Genomic DNA, 18677 nt, shown 5'->3' on the forward strand with positions numbered 1-18677 from the left:
CCCGGGTGTGTCTCGTTCCCTTGATTACCCTCCCTGTGTATTTAAACCCACCTGTTGTCTTTGTCTCTTGTCGGGTCCTTGTCATTTGCACGTCGGTCTTACGTCACTTGTTTGACGTCTATGCGCTCCAGTAGAAATGCAAAGTCCTGGATAGTGTTAGCTCCCATTTCCAGTCCTGCTATCAGTTGCTACCGGTGTTTAGCTGTGTGCTAGTCTCTCCGCCGTGCTGCCTGTTTTGGACTGTTCTGAGCTTTATTATTAAATTCATCATCATTATCACCGTAACCTGGGTCTCTGCGTCTATCCTCACCACCACCCACAACCACGTTATGACACCCAGGCTGCCTCAAATTGTTTAAAGACATTTTAATCTCTTTCTCCTAGGAATTTAGAAAAACAATATTGTATGTTATTATTGTCAACGAACAAAAACAATTATGAGGAAAAAAATGAGAAAAAAAATTATCTAGTTTCAACTTTAACTCACTTCAAAATTATAATATGGAACCAATAACATAATTTCTACCCACTGTCTATTTTGTGTGATTAGCCAGATTATTTTTTTATGCAATGAGCTTTCTTATCAAATGATAAAACTGGATTTGACTACAGTGTAAAAAAATATCAGGAGATTTAGAAACAACTAAAATATGTAGACATATGAATTTGTTTATGTAAACCTATTTTTTAGCACAATGAACCTCTGACTTGAAAGTTTAAGTCTAAAAAGCTTTTGTGCAGCAAAGATACTAGTGACCTTTGACCAGCAAAAGCAATGAACTCAGGAAAAAGATCCACTTTGCAGACCCGATTCATTTAAATGGAGGGTAGTTGAGTTGCAAATGTTGCTAATGTCTTTTCTCCCATTTGCGTTTCATGGCTCTTTTACAGTAATCAGTTTAAAAGATTTTAAGCCTCCCAGTCAGTATAATTCTGTCAGAAGAACAGATGGACGTTATTCCACTAAACCTCCGCTCAGTCACTCCCTGAAGCTTGAATTAAAATTGGAGTGGGAGCAGTTGAGTCAGGACTTCAAATTACCACCTTCACTTGTAGCTGCTAATGCATTTCAGCAAACCGCAGTGAGAACAATCTCCATCTCAGGGGGAAATATGTGCTTAGACTCTGCTGAGAGAAGAGAAAAATGTCTGTCTCAGCAGGAAACAATAAGGAGGATGGTGGTTAACTATCCATTCCACATACCACTCTTACTCTTTTTCCAAAGGATAGGGATTATGTCTGTCACATGGAATTAGCCAAGTCATTGTTTCATCTTCATTACTACGCACACAGAGGACATGTTTCATCCCATTCAGCGACAACGGCAGCACAGAAGCGTGGACTGCTGTAGTTATGGATCACAGGAGTTTTATCTGAAGTAAATCTTGAGTACTCCTCTCCTTTTGTGACCTTGCATCTCTAACCTAACCTATGTACAGTGTGTGTCTGTGCTTGAAGCACCACCCAGGGCTGTAAGACCATGTAAGAAGGTGGAGAACAAAATGGAGCATGTTTCACAGGAACCTTAAACTGTTTGTTTGCTGTTGCCTCTTGTTGGAATGTGCAAGAAGATGAACTGCTGGGAAGCTGCAGTGGGTGTATGAGTGCACATGCGCAGCCTAATCCCTTCCCTGTAAGACACACATATAGTATACTTAAACACCCACACACACTTGGACTCAATCTGATTTCATCATGAGCCTCTCCACATTTTTCAGGGGGAGAAAACACCCTGTGATTAAGGGGCATTTATAATCAAAGCAGTGTATCGACAGAGCCCTTCACTCCCACTGCTCCACTCCCAGTCAAACACGATAAGCATCTGTTATTGGCCTGCAGGAGCCATGTTGGCCCTGAATCCTTCCCCTGCCTCCCCGACTTTCTGACTAGACCTTGTCTGGGCAGTTATTCACAGGTCAAAACCTGCAGGCTGTCGTTTGTTGTGTTTTTGTGTCTGAAAGAGGGGAAAGGGAAAGCAGGAGGGACGGTGGGGGCGTCAGGGGTAAGAGGACAGATTCAGAGAAAAATATGCCAAACGCCACACGGTGCAGGAATAATTACATTCTGAAGATATCTTTACATCCTTTGTAGAGATACAACTTGCAACAACGTTAAGCACAGTGACCAATATAAAATGTTGAAGTAAAGGATGTGAAAACCAAACAAGACAAAGGAACACTTATTGCTGTTGGCACAGCTCTATCCAGTCTAGAAAGAATATTTATCTTTTCCAAATTTTACTTGTTTAGGCTCACTAAAAGCAGAAAACAGCAGGTATGTATAAATCTGAAAGGTTTGACACCAAACACATTAACATATCCGGGTTGACCATGGTGTCCATCTTGTTCACCAACAAAAATAAGTTTAAGACCTGGAAAATATCAATAAATATGATTTTTTTTTATTGGTATAATGTATGACTTGACACTAAAAACAATCTGTGATAAATATTTGAAATTTTAGTGCAACAATACATTTTCCCTTGTGGTCATCTTGAATTTTTCAGTGTCTAACAGTTTTTTTTTAATTAGGAAACAGAAAGGAATATCAGATTAATGTGTGAAAATAAGGCCTTGCAAAAGACTTTGCTGAAATTTTCAACTAATGTGTTGCACTATTAGAATAAACTTTGAGAATATAAGATGTTTCTTAAGGTGATGTCACTAGGAGCTACACTTATTCTTAGGATTCTTTGAGAATATGGACCCAGGTTAGTTTATGGAACATCAGAGAAGGCAGAACAAATAAGAGTATTTACTGAACTGGATGAGAGATACAGAAGTTAATACAAATCAAGATTTCTTTTCTCATAGCAATGCTGACTCAGATCTCTGCTGTGAGAAATCTAATGTGCAATGAAAAGAAATAAAGATACGTTTCTTAGTCTCTTTTATTTCCCTCTTTTTTCTTCCATCATTCACTTGTGTTCTTTGTGCGAGCAGGAGCAGAACATCTGCTTGGCTGGCCCCTTTCAGATGGCGTGGTCAGGCAATGTACGTGGTAGAGAAGAGAGAGAGAGTGTGTGTGTGTGTGTGTGTGTAGAAGAGAGAGCAAGAAAGAAGAAAATAAAAGGAATCAGTGTGCAATTGTGAACATGGTGCACATTTATGTGTCTGTAAGTGCATGTTGGGACTTGGGGCTTTGCAGCTGTTGGGGCTCTCCTCCTGATGGTTGCCCATTGTTCCCCAAGTCTTTCCCAGGTTGTTTATGGGCTCTGTGTTTTTTTTTTTTTTTTTATTTCTCAGAGCACACCGCAGCTAAATTTATGCCTGTGGACACAAGCCTTTCTCAGGGTATAAATTAGGCTGGAGGATCCTTGTCAGATTAGCCGTGCCAAAAGCTTGCTGCTCTAAATTCTTGAGAGAGGCATTCTTCTCATTCACCTCTATTTTGCTGCTCACACATAATCTAAAGGATCTCCAATTTGGCCTCCTTTCATTTTATCCCCAGAAATGTCTTGTTAAATTATTTTGCAATTTTATTGCAGCTTTTACAATGTTTTTAGAGACAAATACTTTATAAGTGGGAACTCTTTTATACTGCTGCTGCCAAAAACAAGTCAGTTAATTATTGTGAGGATAGAAAATCCCTTTGTACAGTGAATAGGTACTTAAGAGTTCATTGTTCTGGTTTTAATATTGGCAAAGCAATTTGTGAAAAGCTGCTACATTTCTGAGATGCCAAATTGAAGCAAAACAGAAAAGATACATCAATTTTATTCTTGAACACTTTAGATTAGTATTTTATTTTACCTTTTGCAACTTTGTCATGAAAACTACTAGATTTTAGCCTCCAGAAATTAGCATTATTTCAGATTTTTCCTCTCAGCAGGTGATAGACGTTATAACAATCATCGCTTCCAACAAACTTAAACTCATGTAAAGAGTTTACATCCCTGTTTTTATTTGCTCCATTTTTCTCATTTCAAATCACTTTTCTGCTGTCATTTGTACATCCCTGCTGATATTTGCCATCTTTTTTAAATTCTTGTTATCTCTTGGTTTTTTTATGAATATTACCATCTTGTAATTTTATTTTTTTTACAGCTGCCAAATATGCTGGTGGAAGTTTAATGATTTGAACATGACTTATGTCCAAATCGTTAAACTTTATATGTCTTTTATAATATATATTATATTAACTTTGAGTGTATGTTGGTTGAACTCTTCTATAAATCAAAATATTTTAAATGCATTGTCATGTGTCTGACAACTGAAGTTAGACTGAAATTGAGTTAATTAACAAATCTGCAATCAAAAGATGGAAAAAAAAACATTTTCAAGATGTTAGAACAGCTAAAATGAAATGTTTTTTTTTAAAGTTGTGAGACTATACTATTATGATTTGAGGTCTGTTTGATTATTCTAACATGCAAAAACTTTTAAACTTACAGTCAGCGTACTGTACTCACAGAGCCTTCATTTATTTTACAGGTACAATCACAGGATAAGGGTCTAGATAACAGAATTCACACAGATAGTATCATCTCCATTCCTGACCAGTTAAATGTGTCCCAAAGGCTAATTCAAATGCACACCCACACACACCCACACACACACACAGACACACACACACCCAGAGAGCCTGGGCTGTCTGTGTCTGGTTCATATCATTATCAAGAGACAGCCGCTGACATGTTTATCGTGAAAAGAGGTCAGACTTCTTGCCGCTCGCTACTGTTCTCCATTATCAGAGAATGAAATAGTACGAACATTTCCCTGAGTGACGTCTGTGTAATTACATAAATACCTTCTGTGTGAAAACTGCACACTCTCTTATTTTCCTTTAATGTTTTCTGCAGTGTTGGTATGTTGTGGTTATAGGCATTGAAGGTTTTCCATTCCTCCAGGCAAATCCAGAGCTTTCTTTTACCTTAAGCACTTTCTCTGACAGATGGATATGATATAAACTGTTCATTCTTCTTGATTTTTTTGAAATATGAAACCTCGTCTCTTGTTCTCCACACACTCTTGTTAATTACTGTTTGCAGCTACTGTTTAATCATTACTTTGTCGCTACTTCAAGCTTAATGTACATCCCAGATGAACCTGGGTGGTATGGAAAAGTAAAACTTTTCACGTCAGCATCAAAGAAGAGGAAGGGTTTGGAAACATTCAGCTGCAATCAGCAGCCTGCACCGCAATGTTCCTGCGATTTGCAGTATTATGTTTCTGTCTGACCACAGATTGGAAATTTCCACTCAAACAATAAAAAGTCTCTTTTGCTCCAATTTTGCATTATTTGCTGTTATTTCAACTTTTAACTTTCTGTTTCTGTTTCTTACTCTTCACAGAAGCTACCTGTGGTTCGTCGTTGTGTTTAGATGCTTGGAGGCATCGACTGAGCTGCTGCTGTCAACAACTCAATGTTCTTCTGCAGATGACACACCTGGCCCCGTCTTCCACTGTTTAACTCTGTCTCATAGTATTTGACTGAGCTTTCGCTGTGCCTGACGGTATGAGCTTTCTTTCATCCTATGGATTTTACGACCGGCTCAGAGCTGATTTGTTTCATGTTACTCTCAAAGACACTAAAGGATCTGCTGCTACCTAAAGCTTTTTACTTTTCTTTCACACAGAAAGTAGTTCTAGATCAGTGCTTCTGTTTCTTTTTTGTGCGTGTTGTGGAGGATTGCTGTTCACACTGAGCCTGGTTCTGGTTGTGCTGGAGGTTTGAATGCTGCATGCAATCAAACTTCCTGCGACTGAACATTTTCTAATAAACTAAACTTGACCGCAATGCTAGATAACTAGGGTCAACTGGATGCAATTATAATTGGACTGAATTGAATGTTTTTGGGTAAAGTGACTTGAGATGGCATGCATTGTGAATTAATGCTAGATAAATAAACTGAATTTAAATGAAGTATGGTGGAGGATCTGTGATGCTGTGGGCCTGACCTCTGCCAGGGGATAAAATGGTTAATCATTTGGTCTTTTAACTGCACAGATCACCCAAAACATGGTCAACACAACACAGAAATTCTTTACCAGACACAGCATCAACTCCATACCATCTCCATTTGCAGACCTAATTTGTATAGAAGAACTGTGAAGTGAGCAGAGAGGAGAGAACATATGAGAAAACACGGCACTGATGAACAGTCAGAGATCCATGTGTTTGCTGCAACCCTGTGAAATGTTGCAGAAGGAGATTTAAGTTCTGTTCGATTAGATTTTTTTATTTTACATCTTTACCAAGAGTGTCAGTGATTGTGGAAGGTGTTGCATTTATCCAAGAAAAAGGAATAGAGAGGGGAAATATTTGTCCATGGTCCACAGATAATTAGCTGAATCCCAAGCACCTGTTTCACCGCTGTCAAGCAGACTGCTGGTGTGAAAAACAACTGTTTACCTCAAGACAACAGCGTAGAATGAGTGAAGCTGTTTGAGATGTGTGCAGACATGGGTAAACATAAGCTGGATGAAAACACACCAGAAGGAACTTGAAAGCCAGTTTGCACTAAAAATAAATCTGAGTGGGCCATGGATTTGTTTCCAGCAGCGCTTCACTTTCTCACTGTAGTTCAAGTAACAGCAACATGGAAGCCAGAACAAGTTCAGGGATAAAGTTATGAAGAAGTTTGAAGAAGCGAAGAAATATCCCAAGTGTTGAACATCTCACAGATCAATATCCAAAAAAAAATTTATAAAAAGTATGCAGACTTAGACACTGGTATCCTGATTTTTCTTTGGAACTTGAAAAATGATAAAGAACCAACTAATGTTTTTAAATGTAATAACAAGTGCAGGTTATAGCAGTAGATTTATCTTTTTCATGAAATATCCATAACAGTATTGTTTTTATTATTTGGTTGGAAAATTTGTTTCCTTTACATCATTTCCACAGATATCCACATTCCATAGAAAAAAATGTTTCAATCTTATCTTCTTTTTTTCAAAACTGTTGAAATTTATGTTTATTTAAAAACCTAAAACAGAAATCAAATGTTGGATGACTAGCTAAGGTTAGTATTACTTTATAATAATCAGTAAAACGCAAAAGAATATGTTTTTAAATGTAAGAAAATGGAAAACTAGCTACTGAATTCTAACATTGAACCCTTACACACAAACAAGTATGTTTTTAAATGAAATAAAATAGAAAAGTAGCTTCTGAATCGGTTCTCTTAGACGAGGACAAGCTGCAACATTGTGCGAACTGTGTGACAATGCCGTACGTCAGACAGTGGCAGCTGCTGGCAGCCAGCTCAGTGAAGATCCCTGAATACTCAGAGGAGATCATGAGGTCCTGACCTTCCAGTAAATGTGTCAGAGTAACAAAACATGTCTGACTCACATATTTCACAGCCCCTTGGGGAGCAAAGAAACAGCTCCCAGTTTATGGAAATTCATTTCAATTTAGCAAACAACCCACAGTCGCTTTCAGTCAAGTGATTTCACGTTTTTAAAAATTCAACTTACTTTCAGTTTTTTTTAAGTGGAACAGAAGACCAAGACGTTCTCTTCCTAACGTGGAAGAAAAGGTCAGTCATGTGTAACATCCAGGGGGATGGAAATGCTTTCCTCTTGTGACTTGATCTCTACTAAACAAAGAGGCTACAGTCAAAGAATGCACTGGGTATTATATCAAAGACAGTAACAATTCACCACCAGGAGAAAACGCAGCACTCAGGGCACGTCCCTTTTCAAAGCATCCATCTGGGAAATTTCCAGCTTCCAGACTGACACGGAGATGATTAATTCCCACCGCGGCCTCGCCGCCGGTCGCCGCTCCACGGAGGGAGAGTTATTTGTTCGTAAATATGGCTGATAAAAATCACAGCGCCGCCGCAGTGGAGCAGGCCCAGGTAGACAAGGCCAGGCACATACCCGGAGGCTGGAATTTTATCAGAAGCATATTTACCACCACTTCATGTCAACCTGTGATGACAGATACGGCAGGAATTCCTCTGATCACTAAACTGTTGCAAAAGAGAAACTTTTTCAACGCTTGGAAAACCATTATTTTTACTCCAGTGGCTATAGAAATACTAAGAATGAACCAATGAACCTGGAAAATGATGTTTGATGCCTAAATATATACATTCTAAACAGGCACTTTCTAATTAAACACGATGGTGTCCAGTTCTCGACTCATTAGTACTTAAACTAAGGTGTCAGGTTTTCTGGTTCATGTCTTCTCTGGATCCTCAGAACCAGAACCTGACTAGGAGAAGCAGCATTCAGTTTTTAAACTCCAACTGCAAAAAACTCAAATTCATTTGAATTGAGGCAAAAACACTTTTGGTTAAGAGTTATTATTGATTAATAAGAACTGGAACATCATAAACTGCCGTCTGTTGTTCAGTTGGAGATCATTTTCCTTTACTTTGCAATGTCCCTAGTGCATACTATTTTTATTTTTATTCAGTTTTTATATATTTTATATTCTTTGTGTGAGTCTACTTGCTTTGATTGCATATCACTTTGCTGCTGTTGCATATAAGTTTCTCCATGGTGGGACATTAAAGAATTATTTCTTCTAATGTTTCTGTTTGCTTACCACCTGCTGAAAAGTCCATCCTTAAGTCACTTTTTTATCACGTTTTCTTTGTTACATGGTAGAAAATGCAGATTATCACCAGATTGTGCCTGGCTGTTGGAAGAATAACTTTAAACTTTAAATTACTCTTCTGCTGCCAAACTTCATACTTCCTCTAGATTTCTTCAGACTTCCAAGACAGAAATCGCCATGGAAACAAAGACATGCAGAACATGCACTTCTCCAGTGTTTGGTTTCCAGTATAATAGCTTTTTTCCCCTGTTTATAACTGATACTTTTTCGCATTTCAAATTTGAGTGCATACATTAGGGCACCTAAATTTATTAATTACTTTTTAGGCTTGAAAAATATTATAGGATTTTCACATAATGTCCTGTGTTCATAAGAATTGTTCTCCTATTTTTGATGTCATATGATGATGAGAAAGAGCTTTTGTGAAGTCGTTTCATCACTGGCCTGTTTGCCAAATGGTATCATGATGCATCCAGATGTTTTGTTAAAAAAAATGTTTTTTTCAAAACATATTTCACTAAAAATTCTTCTGACATAACTGAACAGATATTCACTAGTTTCCAAACTCGGCACAGGTATGGCAGGAGTTTATAAAGCAGCTCAAGTGCGCCACCAGGTGCTCAAATGCAGAAATAATAGGTTTAAAAACTGATATTATTAAATTTATTCCCATTTAAACATGTATTTGAAGAAGAGTCACAATACAATACTGAAAAAACACTCATGATAGAAACGACTAAGTACAAATAAAGCCAAATAATCAAACACCACAGTTATGTTACATAAAATACTGGAGGCAGACTGTCAGCATGCCTTTAAATTCAAATATTTGAGCTTTTTTTTGGTTTTATTCTTGCTGCTTAGAGCAACAAGGTATTCATCTGCTTTACTGTCAAGTCAAATGAACTCAAATTGCATGTGTAAAAGTAAGTCCTCAGTCCCTTCTCTTTGTAATATTTATAAAGCTATATCCAGAGAATTTGATATTCTGTAGTTACATTTTGAAAATCAGGAGCAAACTGTAAATTATTACATTTTTAAACAAAAAGTCTCAAATCAGGTTTTATTCTAGACATTTTAACTTCTCATGCATACTCCTCAGTGACAGGAAACCTAATTAAAACATCTGAAAACAAAACCAACAGTTCTTAAAAAGCAAGACATCAGACATCACACCAGATAAACACTAAAACACTAACAGTATTTTTGCAGGACTCTACTTTCTTGTCCAAAATGATGACATCTGTGAATGTTCTGTGGTGACATATTTAAATCATAAAGCGCTTTGTGCTTCACTCCACCTTTTGCCTGAGAATTCTTTTCTCTTCTTCTACAAAGTTCTTGTCAGAAGTGGCTTGACCCAAATCCCTCTTCCTTTTCTCCTTCTGCTGAAACGTCTCCACTCGTCGTTTCTTGGCAGACATCGAGGACTGTTGAGACTCCTCCTCGTCTTGTAGGCAGATTGGAAGGAAAAACGGGAAAAGAAAAGTTTGAATTCGCATCAACGACAAACTTAGAATGTTGCAAATGAGGTTTTATTTCAGAGTGTTCCAGGAAATCATGAAAAGTGGAAATGAATGTCATCCTGCAGGACTCACCTGAGTCTGAGGGCTGTTCCTCTGCAGGTAAGAACCGGGCTTTGCCAGAATAAGCTTTGGGCGCGTCGTCACCGTTGTCCTCATACACACTGGACCATTTTATGGCCATGTCCATTCCTGGTGGAGGCCCTTTCTTCCTCTCTGGCTCTGGAGCATAGGTCTCTGGAGGCGGCACTGCATTTGTCTTCCATGGCTTAAATTCTCTTGCAGGCTTCAGGAAAGAAAAAAAAAAAAGCACACAAGGAGGAAAAGGTTAAAAAAAATTGTAAGCTGAAACTTCAACACATGCCCTGTTACTGTACAAGACGAGATTTGTTGCAATAAAGCTGCAGCATGAAGAAGGAGCCTTAGAAAAAGCTATAATAAGACAAAACGGTAAATCGGTGGTGTCTCTTCTGGAAAAAAAATAAATAAATAAATAAAAAATCTCAGAAAGTATAAAGTAACTACAACATAGCAGTGACCAAGAAAAGTTTCATTTCAGTTGATAATTATCTTGGAACAGACTAGATGAAGATTTCATGGACCTTGGGAAACAGGACATTAAGGTTCTGCTTACAAAGTCACAATGACGTTTCCAGTACAAGAGTGAAGATATGTGGCAGCATAAATGCTTATCAGACAATATTTACTTCAGACTTTCAGCCTCTACAGTTTACCTTGACCTTCAAATGGCGAGTTCTTAAATGAAATAAAATGTACTGTTGCAATATTACTCTTTATGCAGCCCTAAATAACATTTAATGATGTTGTATTCACACCCCTTTAAGAATTTTGTTACACTGCAACCACAAATCTCAGTGAATTTTATTTGGAGTTTAGTTGATAGAAATAGCTCAGTCAGATTCAGTACAGTGGAAACCTTAAAATTGTTTTTAATTTTTGATGCATTTTCTCATTTGAGTCTATGTCTGGAATTTGATTTCTAACAAATATGCTCTCATCTAAACCATTCTATTGTGCCGCTGTACGTCTTCTGGAACCATAACTTTTCTCTTGCCATTATTTAAATGACACTGTCTAAAAATAATAATAAAAAACAGAACATAGAATATTAGCATAGAATAAACACAATTCAGTATTATATAGCATTTTTATTTCTTGATTTCATTACATTGGCTGTAACATTTCTAATTTCTCCTCCCCCACTTAATAATAATTATAGCTTTCTATTTTTACCTCTTCAGGGGGTTTGACAGTCAGGCTGTCCCAGTCTATCTCCTTGTTCAGTGGGTTGTAAAGGAAAGTGGGCTTGGACACGGAGCTGAACAGCTCGTCGGGCCTTGGTAAAGCAGCTCCACCGTCAGTCCGCTTGGCGGTGGACTGCGCCCCGCTTCCCTCAGCTTCTGTCCCCGCTTTCTTCTTTCGACTGTCTCCCTCCTCGTCCGAGTCGCTGCTGCTGTCGCTCAAATCGTCGTAACTCGAGAAGAACCCCAAGGAGCCCGATTTATTGTCATCTGTCATTTTGTACGTGTTACTAGTTTTAAACGAGGAACAGTCTTTTAAAGTTTCACAGCCAGTGGGTCGAGGAAAAACTGGCTTAAGTGTGCTTAGCTTGAGACGCTGCTCTGTAGACTACTCCATTTTGAAAGAGCCTCCAAAACAGTCGTAAAGTATTTCGTCACTGTCGTGCAGCAGTCGTAAAGAGGAAAGGGACGGACATTTAACTTAAAATCAGAGGTGTCGAAAGTACATTCTCTACGTAAGTAGAAGTACTTTTATTTGTATGAAAATACATTCGACTAAAAGTAAAAGTACAGGGTGAACTATTTTACAAGTTTCTCTAAATTATTCTAAAACTCTAAAAATGACATAAGCTGGTTTGATATGGAAGTAAATATTTATTAAATATTCCATAGCTGGTTCTCAGAAAAAATTTACATTTTGAAAACTTAAAATATCTTCAGGCCCTCATTATAAAATATAAATATAAATTACAATTCAAAAATTTTTATCGTAAGACTATTTTAAGGATAGACTATGGATAAAACATATACGGCTATACATGCTTTATTAGACGAATCTGTTCTTTATTAGAGGGTTGAGAGTTAGGATTGTTTGTTTGTTTGTTTGTTTTTTTGCAGTTACTTACTCTTAGACTGGAAGCTGTCAAATCTGGCAACCCTGAACGGCTCAATGTTTGTTTGTTTTTTTATGAGCGTGAGGCGCATGCGCCCATAGACGTGAGCGCCCGCCACTGTGCTTTCTGCAGTGGTGAGGATGTTGACGGTTAGCTGCGCGTCTCCGGAGAAAATGACGGCTTTTAAAATAACACATTTATCTTGAAATGTACTAAGCAAAAGGCATATAAGCATGTTTTGAGTGTAACTGAAAATGCATGAGAATTTCTTTTTTCTTCTCAAAGCGTCGAAAAAGTCCGCCCAACGTGGGGCTCGAACCCACGACCCTGAGATTAAGAGTCTCATGCTCTACCGACTGAGCTAGCCGGGCTGACGTGTCTTCAGAAAATTTGTTGTGTTCTTGTCACACTCAAGTCCGAATTGGATTTTGCAGGAGTTTTTTCTGAGAGAGCACATGGTAATCAGAATTCCAGTACCACCAAAATAATATTCCTAATAATTATTCACGTGCAGTTGTTAAACTGTAGTCAAGAAGTCTACCACTTGGTAGATTGGAGAGCATAAAAACAGTCCTGACACTGAACTTTATGATTCCACATAACCCTTAGACTTAATGAACAATTTTCTTTACAAGGGGGAATACTTTTAAAAAATACAAAAAATAGTTTCGCTAGCGCACTGCCCAGGACTCGAAACGGATACTAATAAGTAAAACGCCTCATAAATAATCAGTAACTGACCTCACCGTTTTCTCCACTCGTACTTGCATTCCACACCAGCATCTTAACACAACATAAGACGATGAGATAACTTTACCACTAGAGGGCAGCATAGTCACACAAATTTATGGAAAAAGTTGTAGGTAAAAAGCAGACTGCTGAGTTTATCATGGCTACATTTTAAAGTAGCTTTTTCCCATATGGTGAATTTGCGTTTTAGGGCCTGGCATTGATAATACAAACCATTTTTTTTTCTTTGCAAATGGCCACCAAAACCGATGAATGATCAAGAAACTTTTCAACTTAAACACATTGTATATTATATTAAATTTTCACCACAATATACGAAACCTCCTGCTTATTCTTAAATATTAGGACCTCTCTCTTCTTTATGCCCCCTTTTTTGTTAAACATTAGGCATTTCACTGTTTAGGATTTTGTTGCACCATTTGGACAAAAGTTGCATTTATCATCCCATTATTGGCATTTGAACGTCTTAAGGATCCAGGTGCTTTGGACATTAATAAACAGGACAGCATCTATTCATTGGATACAGCAATTGGCTCTTCCTTCTCCACTCTTTTCCCTTACTGTCTGGATGTGAGAAATTCCACATGGAGCTGAAGAGCCACACTCTCTACCTCTCCAACTATTCATAATATCAATATAAGTACACAGTAATTTCTTCAGATTTAGACTTAAAATAGATTTTTTACAATCAAGAACTTTGATTCTAACAGGAAATGAGATAAGAATCATAAAAAATATATCAATAAAAGAATCCAAAAGAAGTATTAATTTTAAAAAATAAAATCTGCTTAAATTAAAATCAAACCTCTCCTATAATTGCTGACCAACGTTTTGCATGTTTCCACTGGTATTTTGAAGATTTATATCTGAAATATCTCTAATGATGAACTTTTAAGACTTTGAGTTATCAAATATTTAGATGCAATTCTATTTATTTTCTTTAGATGCAACTTGACAAATAAATTGATGCATATCTTTTAGCAAGTTAACAAATTACCATGAGCTTAGTATATATTTTTTAAACTGGGTAATTTTCTGGGACAAACTCAGCTGTTAATAGCCTAAGGATTTCCTTCCCATGCAATTCTACCTGTTTCTCATCTCCCTTTAGTCCTCTGTCTGAGTTTTCTCCCATTGAAGTGGATTTCTCCGAATGAATTTCAATTGGGCCAATCAGCAAAAACAAAAAAAAAAAGTAAATTGTCTCCAAGTTTCAACCATCTTGTCCAGACTGTTCCTTATAGATGAAATGAATTGGATAAGATGTTTAGCAACCCAGGAACAGCCAAAGGTCAAGCTGGCTACCAGGCGACTTCTTCAACACTACCGTCTGTCGTTTAGTGGCCCTGGGTTTTTCTGTGGAACATAACTCCACATTTTTGTGGAGAACTCACCTGACAACAAAGCAGCCAATGTATTAACACCACTTACTTTCATTGATGCAGTCTGACGATGCCCTAAGAGCAGAGAAAAGGAAGACTGTAGTTTTTCCAGTAGTGTGAAGAAGGTTTCCACTGTGCGTTTTAATGCATGTTATGATATATTTGCTGTGTGAACTTTTAAAACAGTTGGTTATAAGTGTATATAGTGGGGTCTTAAGTATTTTAGCTATTCACGGGTGGCTAAGCCATGAGAATACCACTGTGCTGTTTCCACTAAAAGCTGCTTGGCATTGTCAGAGGGAATTTGGCAAGAACTTCAGGGGTACAAACACATTTTTGCTCCTCAAACAAGGAATATATTTTTCTTACAAATGTGGCACTTTTTAACAGTTTTTTAATGCTTTAAGTTTAATGGTAGAAAGAGGAAATATTCCTTTATAAATACTTATAAATTTTAACCAGTTCTTTTACTGGTTATTTAAGAACCTGTATGTCAAGTTTATTCCAGGTGGAGAAAAGAAAAAAGTTGTGAATGAATTAACAGTAATACATTGAAAACAAAACAACTTTTATGGATAAATAACATCCACACAGAACTGTTCTAGCTGTGCTTTTCTCTAAATTATAGATATATATTCTCTTTTTCTCTGTTGTTAATTTGGGTTAAGCATTTTCTATGAGAGAAATTACCAGAGACGTTTATTGTTTTAGATGTTTTAACTGCTTCACCTGCAAATATTTAAAATTTCTGAGCATATTCTACATGTTAATCATTGTGATCCTGTTTATGGTTTACGTAATTAAGCCCAAAATTACCATCTTGAAGCTGCCTAACAACACCTGGAGGATAAAAAAAAGTGGCTTGGTGATGTACTCATAAAACCCAGATGTTCCCTGTAATCTATATCTTTATTCGTAACCATCTGTAACTTTAGGATCAGCAATTGAAGAAGTACATTTAAATATTTTCATTCCTATGCACAATTTAATTTAAACTTACTTAAAGATTAAAGAGATAATAAAAGTGCTGGCAACATCTGGTTGATGCAACTGACCTTTCACACCAGACAGAAGATGACAAAGGTGCAAGAATCATGACCAACAACAGGTTAATGGGGAGAACAGACGCATCCCATCATGGTCTATATTCAGTTCACTGGGGAAGAGAGCAAAAAAGACTCATCTGTTTGGATGTAGAGATAAGATATTCCTGTTAAAACATGTAATGTCACATCTATAAATGCTGCTTTTATTCTTGCTTCTGCAGACTTTGCGTAAGCTACCTTTCTTTAGCTTCAACATGTTTCTGATCCTCCTTTCTCCCTCTTCCTTTTTTCAGTTTCCTTTGATTGCATTTCATTCCTCAGCCTCCTGTTTTTGTACCCTGCAGACACACCAGATCTCACATAGACTCCAGCATTGTGTTTTTGCTGGTCATCTAATACTGCTCCATGCAATTTCAAACCGGAGAGGTGGCATTCCTTGGCTCATTACATTAACTACAGGCTCTGCAAGCACCACGGCCTGTTGGGGCTCGTGGCTGGAGGCCGGAACAGGATCCAAACGGTTTGGATAAAGGAAGGAAAATTCAGAAAGTAAAGGAAAAAAAAGAAGGCAAAAGGAAAGGTGATGGTGCACTGTGAGAAGGTGTGAGACATCTGGGTCAAGCGGAGAGTCAGTGGGTGTCTGGGGTGGTAGTTGGGGGTGTTCATCCCCTTCACGTGTTCAGTGGTGTCCTGCAGCGTACACGGCTCTGGACTAAACACACACACAACTCAACCTTTTGCCCTTTCTGATGCTTTGATTTTCTCTATAGCCTTTTTTCTCTCAGACCCTGCAGCTCGTGGCAGATTATTTTGTCCAAATGTGCAGTTTTAAGTGGATGACTGAGATATTGAGAGAATTGTGAGTGACAGCTTCTTTCACCCTCAAAGCTTTACATCTCTGGGTGAATGTCAGAATGATAAATGTGATAGTATGAGGTAACCACACAGTCAGCGTTTGATTGCCTCCAAGCTCAGCTACTTGGAAACACGCAGTTGAAAACTCCACACAAACAGACAATTCCAACTAAACCTCAAACTTACAAATATTTACCCTATCAGCTGCATCCACAGCTTGTAAACATATAGATATAAATATTCACAAAATAATTCTTCATTGCGAGAGCTTTTGTCAATAATGCTTTCTTGTGGTTTTGCTGCATGAAATGTCAAATACACGGTTGCTTTTGCAGGATATATCTTGGCTTTCAACTTTCCTATTTGAAGGGCATATCTAATTATTTTTAAGCCTTTTCCTTCAGTTGTGTTCAGACATGCGGCGCGATAGTTGTAGTAATTTAAATGTCCAAAATTGAGAAATATGTCAAAATGTGTGAAGGAAAACATATAAAGAGTTTATTTTTACTGTCTTTATGATTTATTTGTTAGATTGGAATTTTTAAGGCAATGTATAATTTCCTTTTTCTAACTTATGTAATATGTTTTCATGTGTCAGTGATTACAGATGGAAATTAGCTTTGAGACCTGGAATCTGACATAAAATATATTTTCCTTTGAGATTAATGTTCATATACATGGTCCCTGTTAGGGATAAACTAATTGAACAAACAATCTCATGATATTGGACAGCAAAATCTAAAGTTCCTGAAGCGCGCTGAGAGCTAAGGAATGACACGTAGACGACCCTAAAGAAAAGCAGATGTCAAAGTCTCCAGAGAGATTTATATGCAGAGCAGCAGGTTGGTGACCTTGCAAACCAAAGGAAGAGGAGCTCAAATTTTTTCACAGATTATCTGACTCAGATCATGTTGCCACAACATAGACGGTTCTAACTAATATGTAAAAACATATATTTTATAAAAGTTACATGTCAGGATCAGAGTTCTCTGAAGCTATGCAGGAGTGAATGAATGCAAAAAACCTTGGAGCATTCAAGCAAAGGTTGGAATTGTCCTCCATTCTGCTACTCTGATGTGCATGAAGCAGCTCACTATCATCCAATAAGTTTCTCAACAGGCTACTTTACATTAGGGAGCTATGAAGTCTCACCTTTCCCCACATTCCCACTTTTACTAAAGAGAGTTTTGTTGCTCTTCGGTGGCTTTGCATTCTTCAGGTACATTAGCAGATGTTTTTTCAACTAACTGATAAAGCATAAAAAAATAGAAATGATGGTAAAATGACAGATTTTTTATTGCTATCAACTTTATGCTCATAAACAACACCCATGGTGGCCTCTGTGGTCTGGTAAACATCCGTTTGTAGCCATAACATGAAATGTGTCCACTTCCCTCAGGTTTTATTTTATTTGCTTAATTCTAACATTCCAATTGTTTTATAAGTCTTTGGAAAAAAGTGTTTCTAACACCATTCATGGTGTTTTAGGAGAAGTCCAGCCTCTTGTCCTGTTTACTTCCATGGAGATTACACATGTTTCCAGGGAAGCTGATGTTTGGGTCTGTACTGTGTAATAAAACACCACACATCCATTTGACATGTCCACATTTCAACAGAGTTATTAAAGAAAAGCCTCTGTTTTGTTGTATGTATTACACAGTGAGAAGCTTCCAGACGGTGTGTGTAACTCAAAAAGATCTCTTCTGTGTTAGAAAAGTGCATTTTAAAATTATTTAATCCACTTCTACAAACAGTAAAAAGGCAATTTGTATTATGTTGATGTTTCACACTTTTTTTTAGCTCTGAAATATATTTGGCTTTCAATGTTTGCAACATGTCCTGGAAAGTACTGGCGATTGATTGTTACCTTAACTAATTATTACCTTACATCCCTTCCTTGTTTTGCTACAAACTATTACATTTTTAGGGACATTAACAGATACACTTGATCACAGAGAATAACCTCAAAGAAGACATCCAGACAGGATGTACAGCAGAGAGAAAAGCACAAAAGTGCTCTGCAAAGCACTCAGGTCACCAAATGGAAAAGCCTCCCTGTCTGCGTGTTCTGCACATGTCACAGAAGAATGCTTTGAGCTGCAGCCAGTAACAGCTACTTTTCAACTGCATCATTTAAATAGCCCCATTAGGATCTTTCTGCAAATTACATCCCCAAGATAAAGAGGATTTTTTTTAATCAAGTGTAGATAGAAGGTTATCGTGTAAAAATGATCTTGTCACTGTAGGTTTGTGGTTTGTTTCTTTTACATCATAGAACTTTTTGGTTACTTTTTTTCCTTGTTTTCCCTCTAAGCTGGTGATTTTAATTCCAGGTACAGGAAAAATGTTTAATTTTTCCTTTTAGAAAGAGAGCCAACAAGAGCTGTCAAAGCCTTGTTGGTTTGAGTAGAGGTTTAAAAAGCTTACCGTAACAAGATTTATGACATTT

General features: G+C 37.4%; 1 protein-coding gene and 1 non-coding gene across 2 annotated transcripts; both read right to left on the reverse strand.

Moving 5' to 3' along the window:
* Positions 1–9165: 9165 nt before the first annotated feature.
* On the reverse strand, positions 9166–11742 carry cunh1orf52 (chromosome unknown C1orf52 homolog). Its single transcript, XM_007550822.2, has 3 exons — positions 11295–11742; positions 10116–10326; positions 9166–9967 (listed from the first exon to the last, which is right to left on the reverse strand). Exons 1-3 carry the CDS (start codon positions 11577–11579, stop codon positions 9810–9812), a joined length of 654 nt encoding a protein of 217 aa, XP_007550884.1. The 5' UTR covers positions 11580–11742; the 3' UTR covers positions 9166–9809.
* A 751-nt stretch (positions 11743–12493) lies between these two features.
* trnak-cuu (transfer RNA lysine (anticodon CUU)) lies at positions 12494–12566 on the reverse strand. The gene has a single exon. It is a non-coding gene; the product is annotated as a tRNA-Lys (tRNA).
* Between the last annotated feature and the right edge of the window lie 6111 nt (positions 12567–18677).

This window comes from Poecilia formosa, unplaced genomic scaffold (assembly GCF_000485575.1).
Source record: "Poecilia formosa unplaced genomic scaffold, Poecilia_formosa-5.1.2 Scaffold38, whole genome shotgun sequence".
NCBI lineage: Eukaryota > Metazoa > Chordata > Actinopteri > Cyprinodontiformes > Poeciliidae > Poecilia > Poecilia formosa.

Bases quoted from the DNA above. Each gene is read 5' to 3' on its own strand.
- cunh1orf52 (XM_007550822.2), bottom strand. From the start codon at position 11,579: ATGACAGATGACAATAAATCGGGCTCCTTGGGGTTCTTCTCGAGTTAC. The intron at 10,327-11,294 runs GTAAAAATAGAA...TCTTTCCTGAAG, and splicing joins CTGTCAAACCCCCTGAAGAG to CCTGCAAGAGAATTTAAGCC. The intron at 9,968-10,115 runs GTGAGTCCTGCA...TCTGCCTACAAG, and splicing joins GGAACAGCCCTCAGACTCAG to ACGAGGAGGAGTCTCAACAG.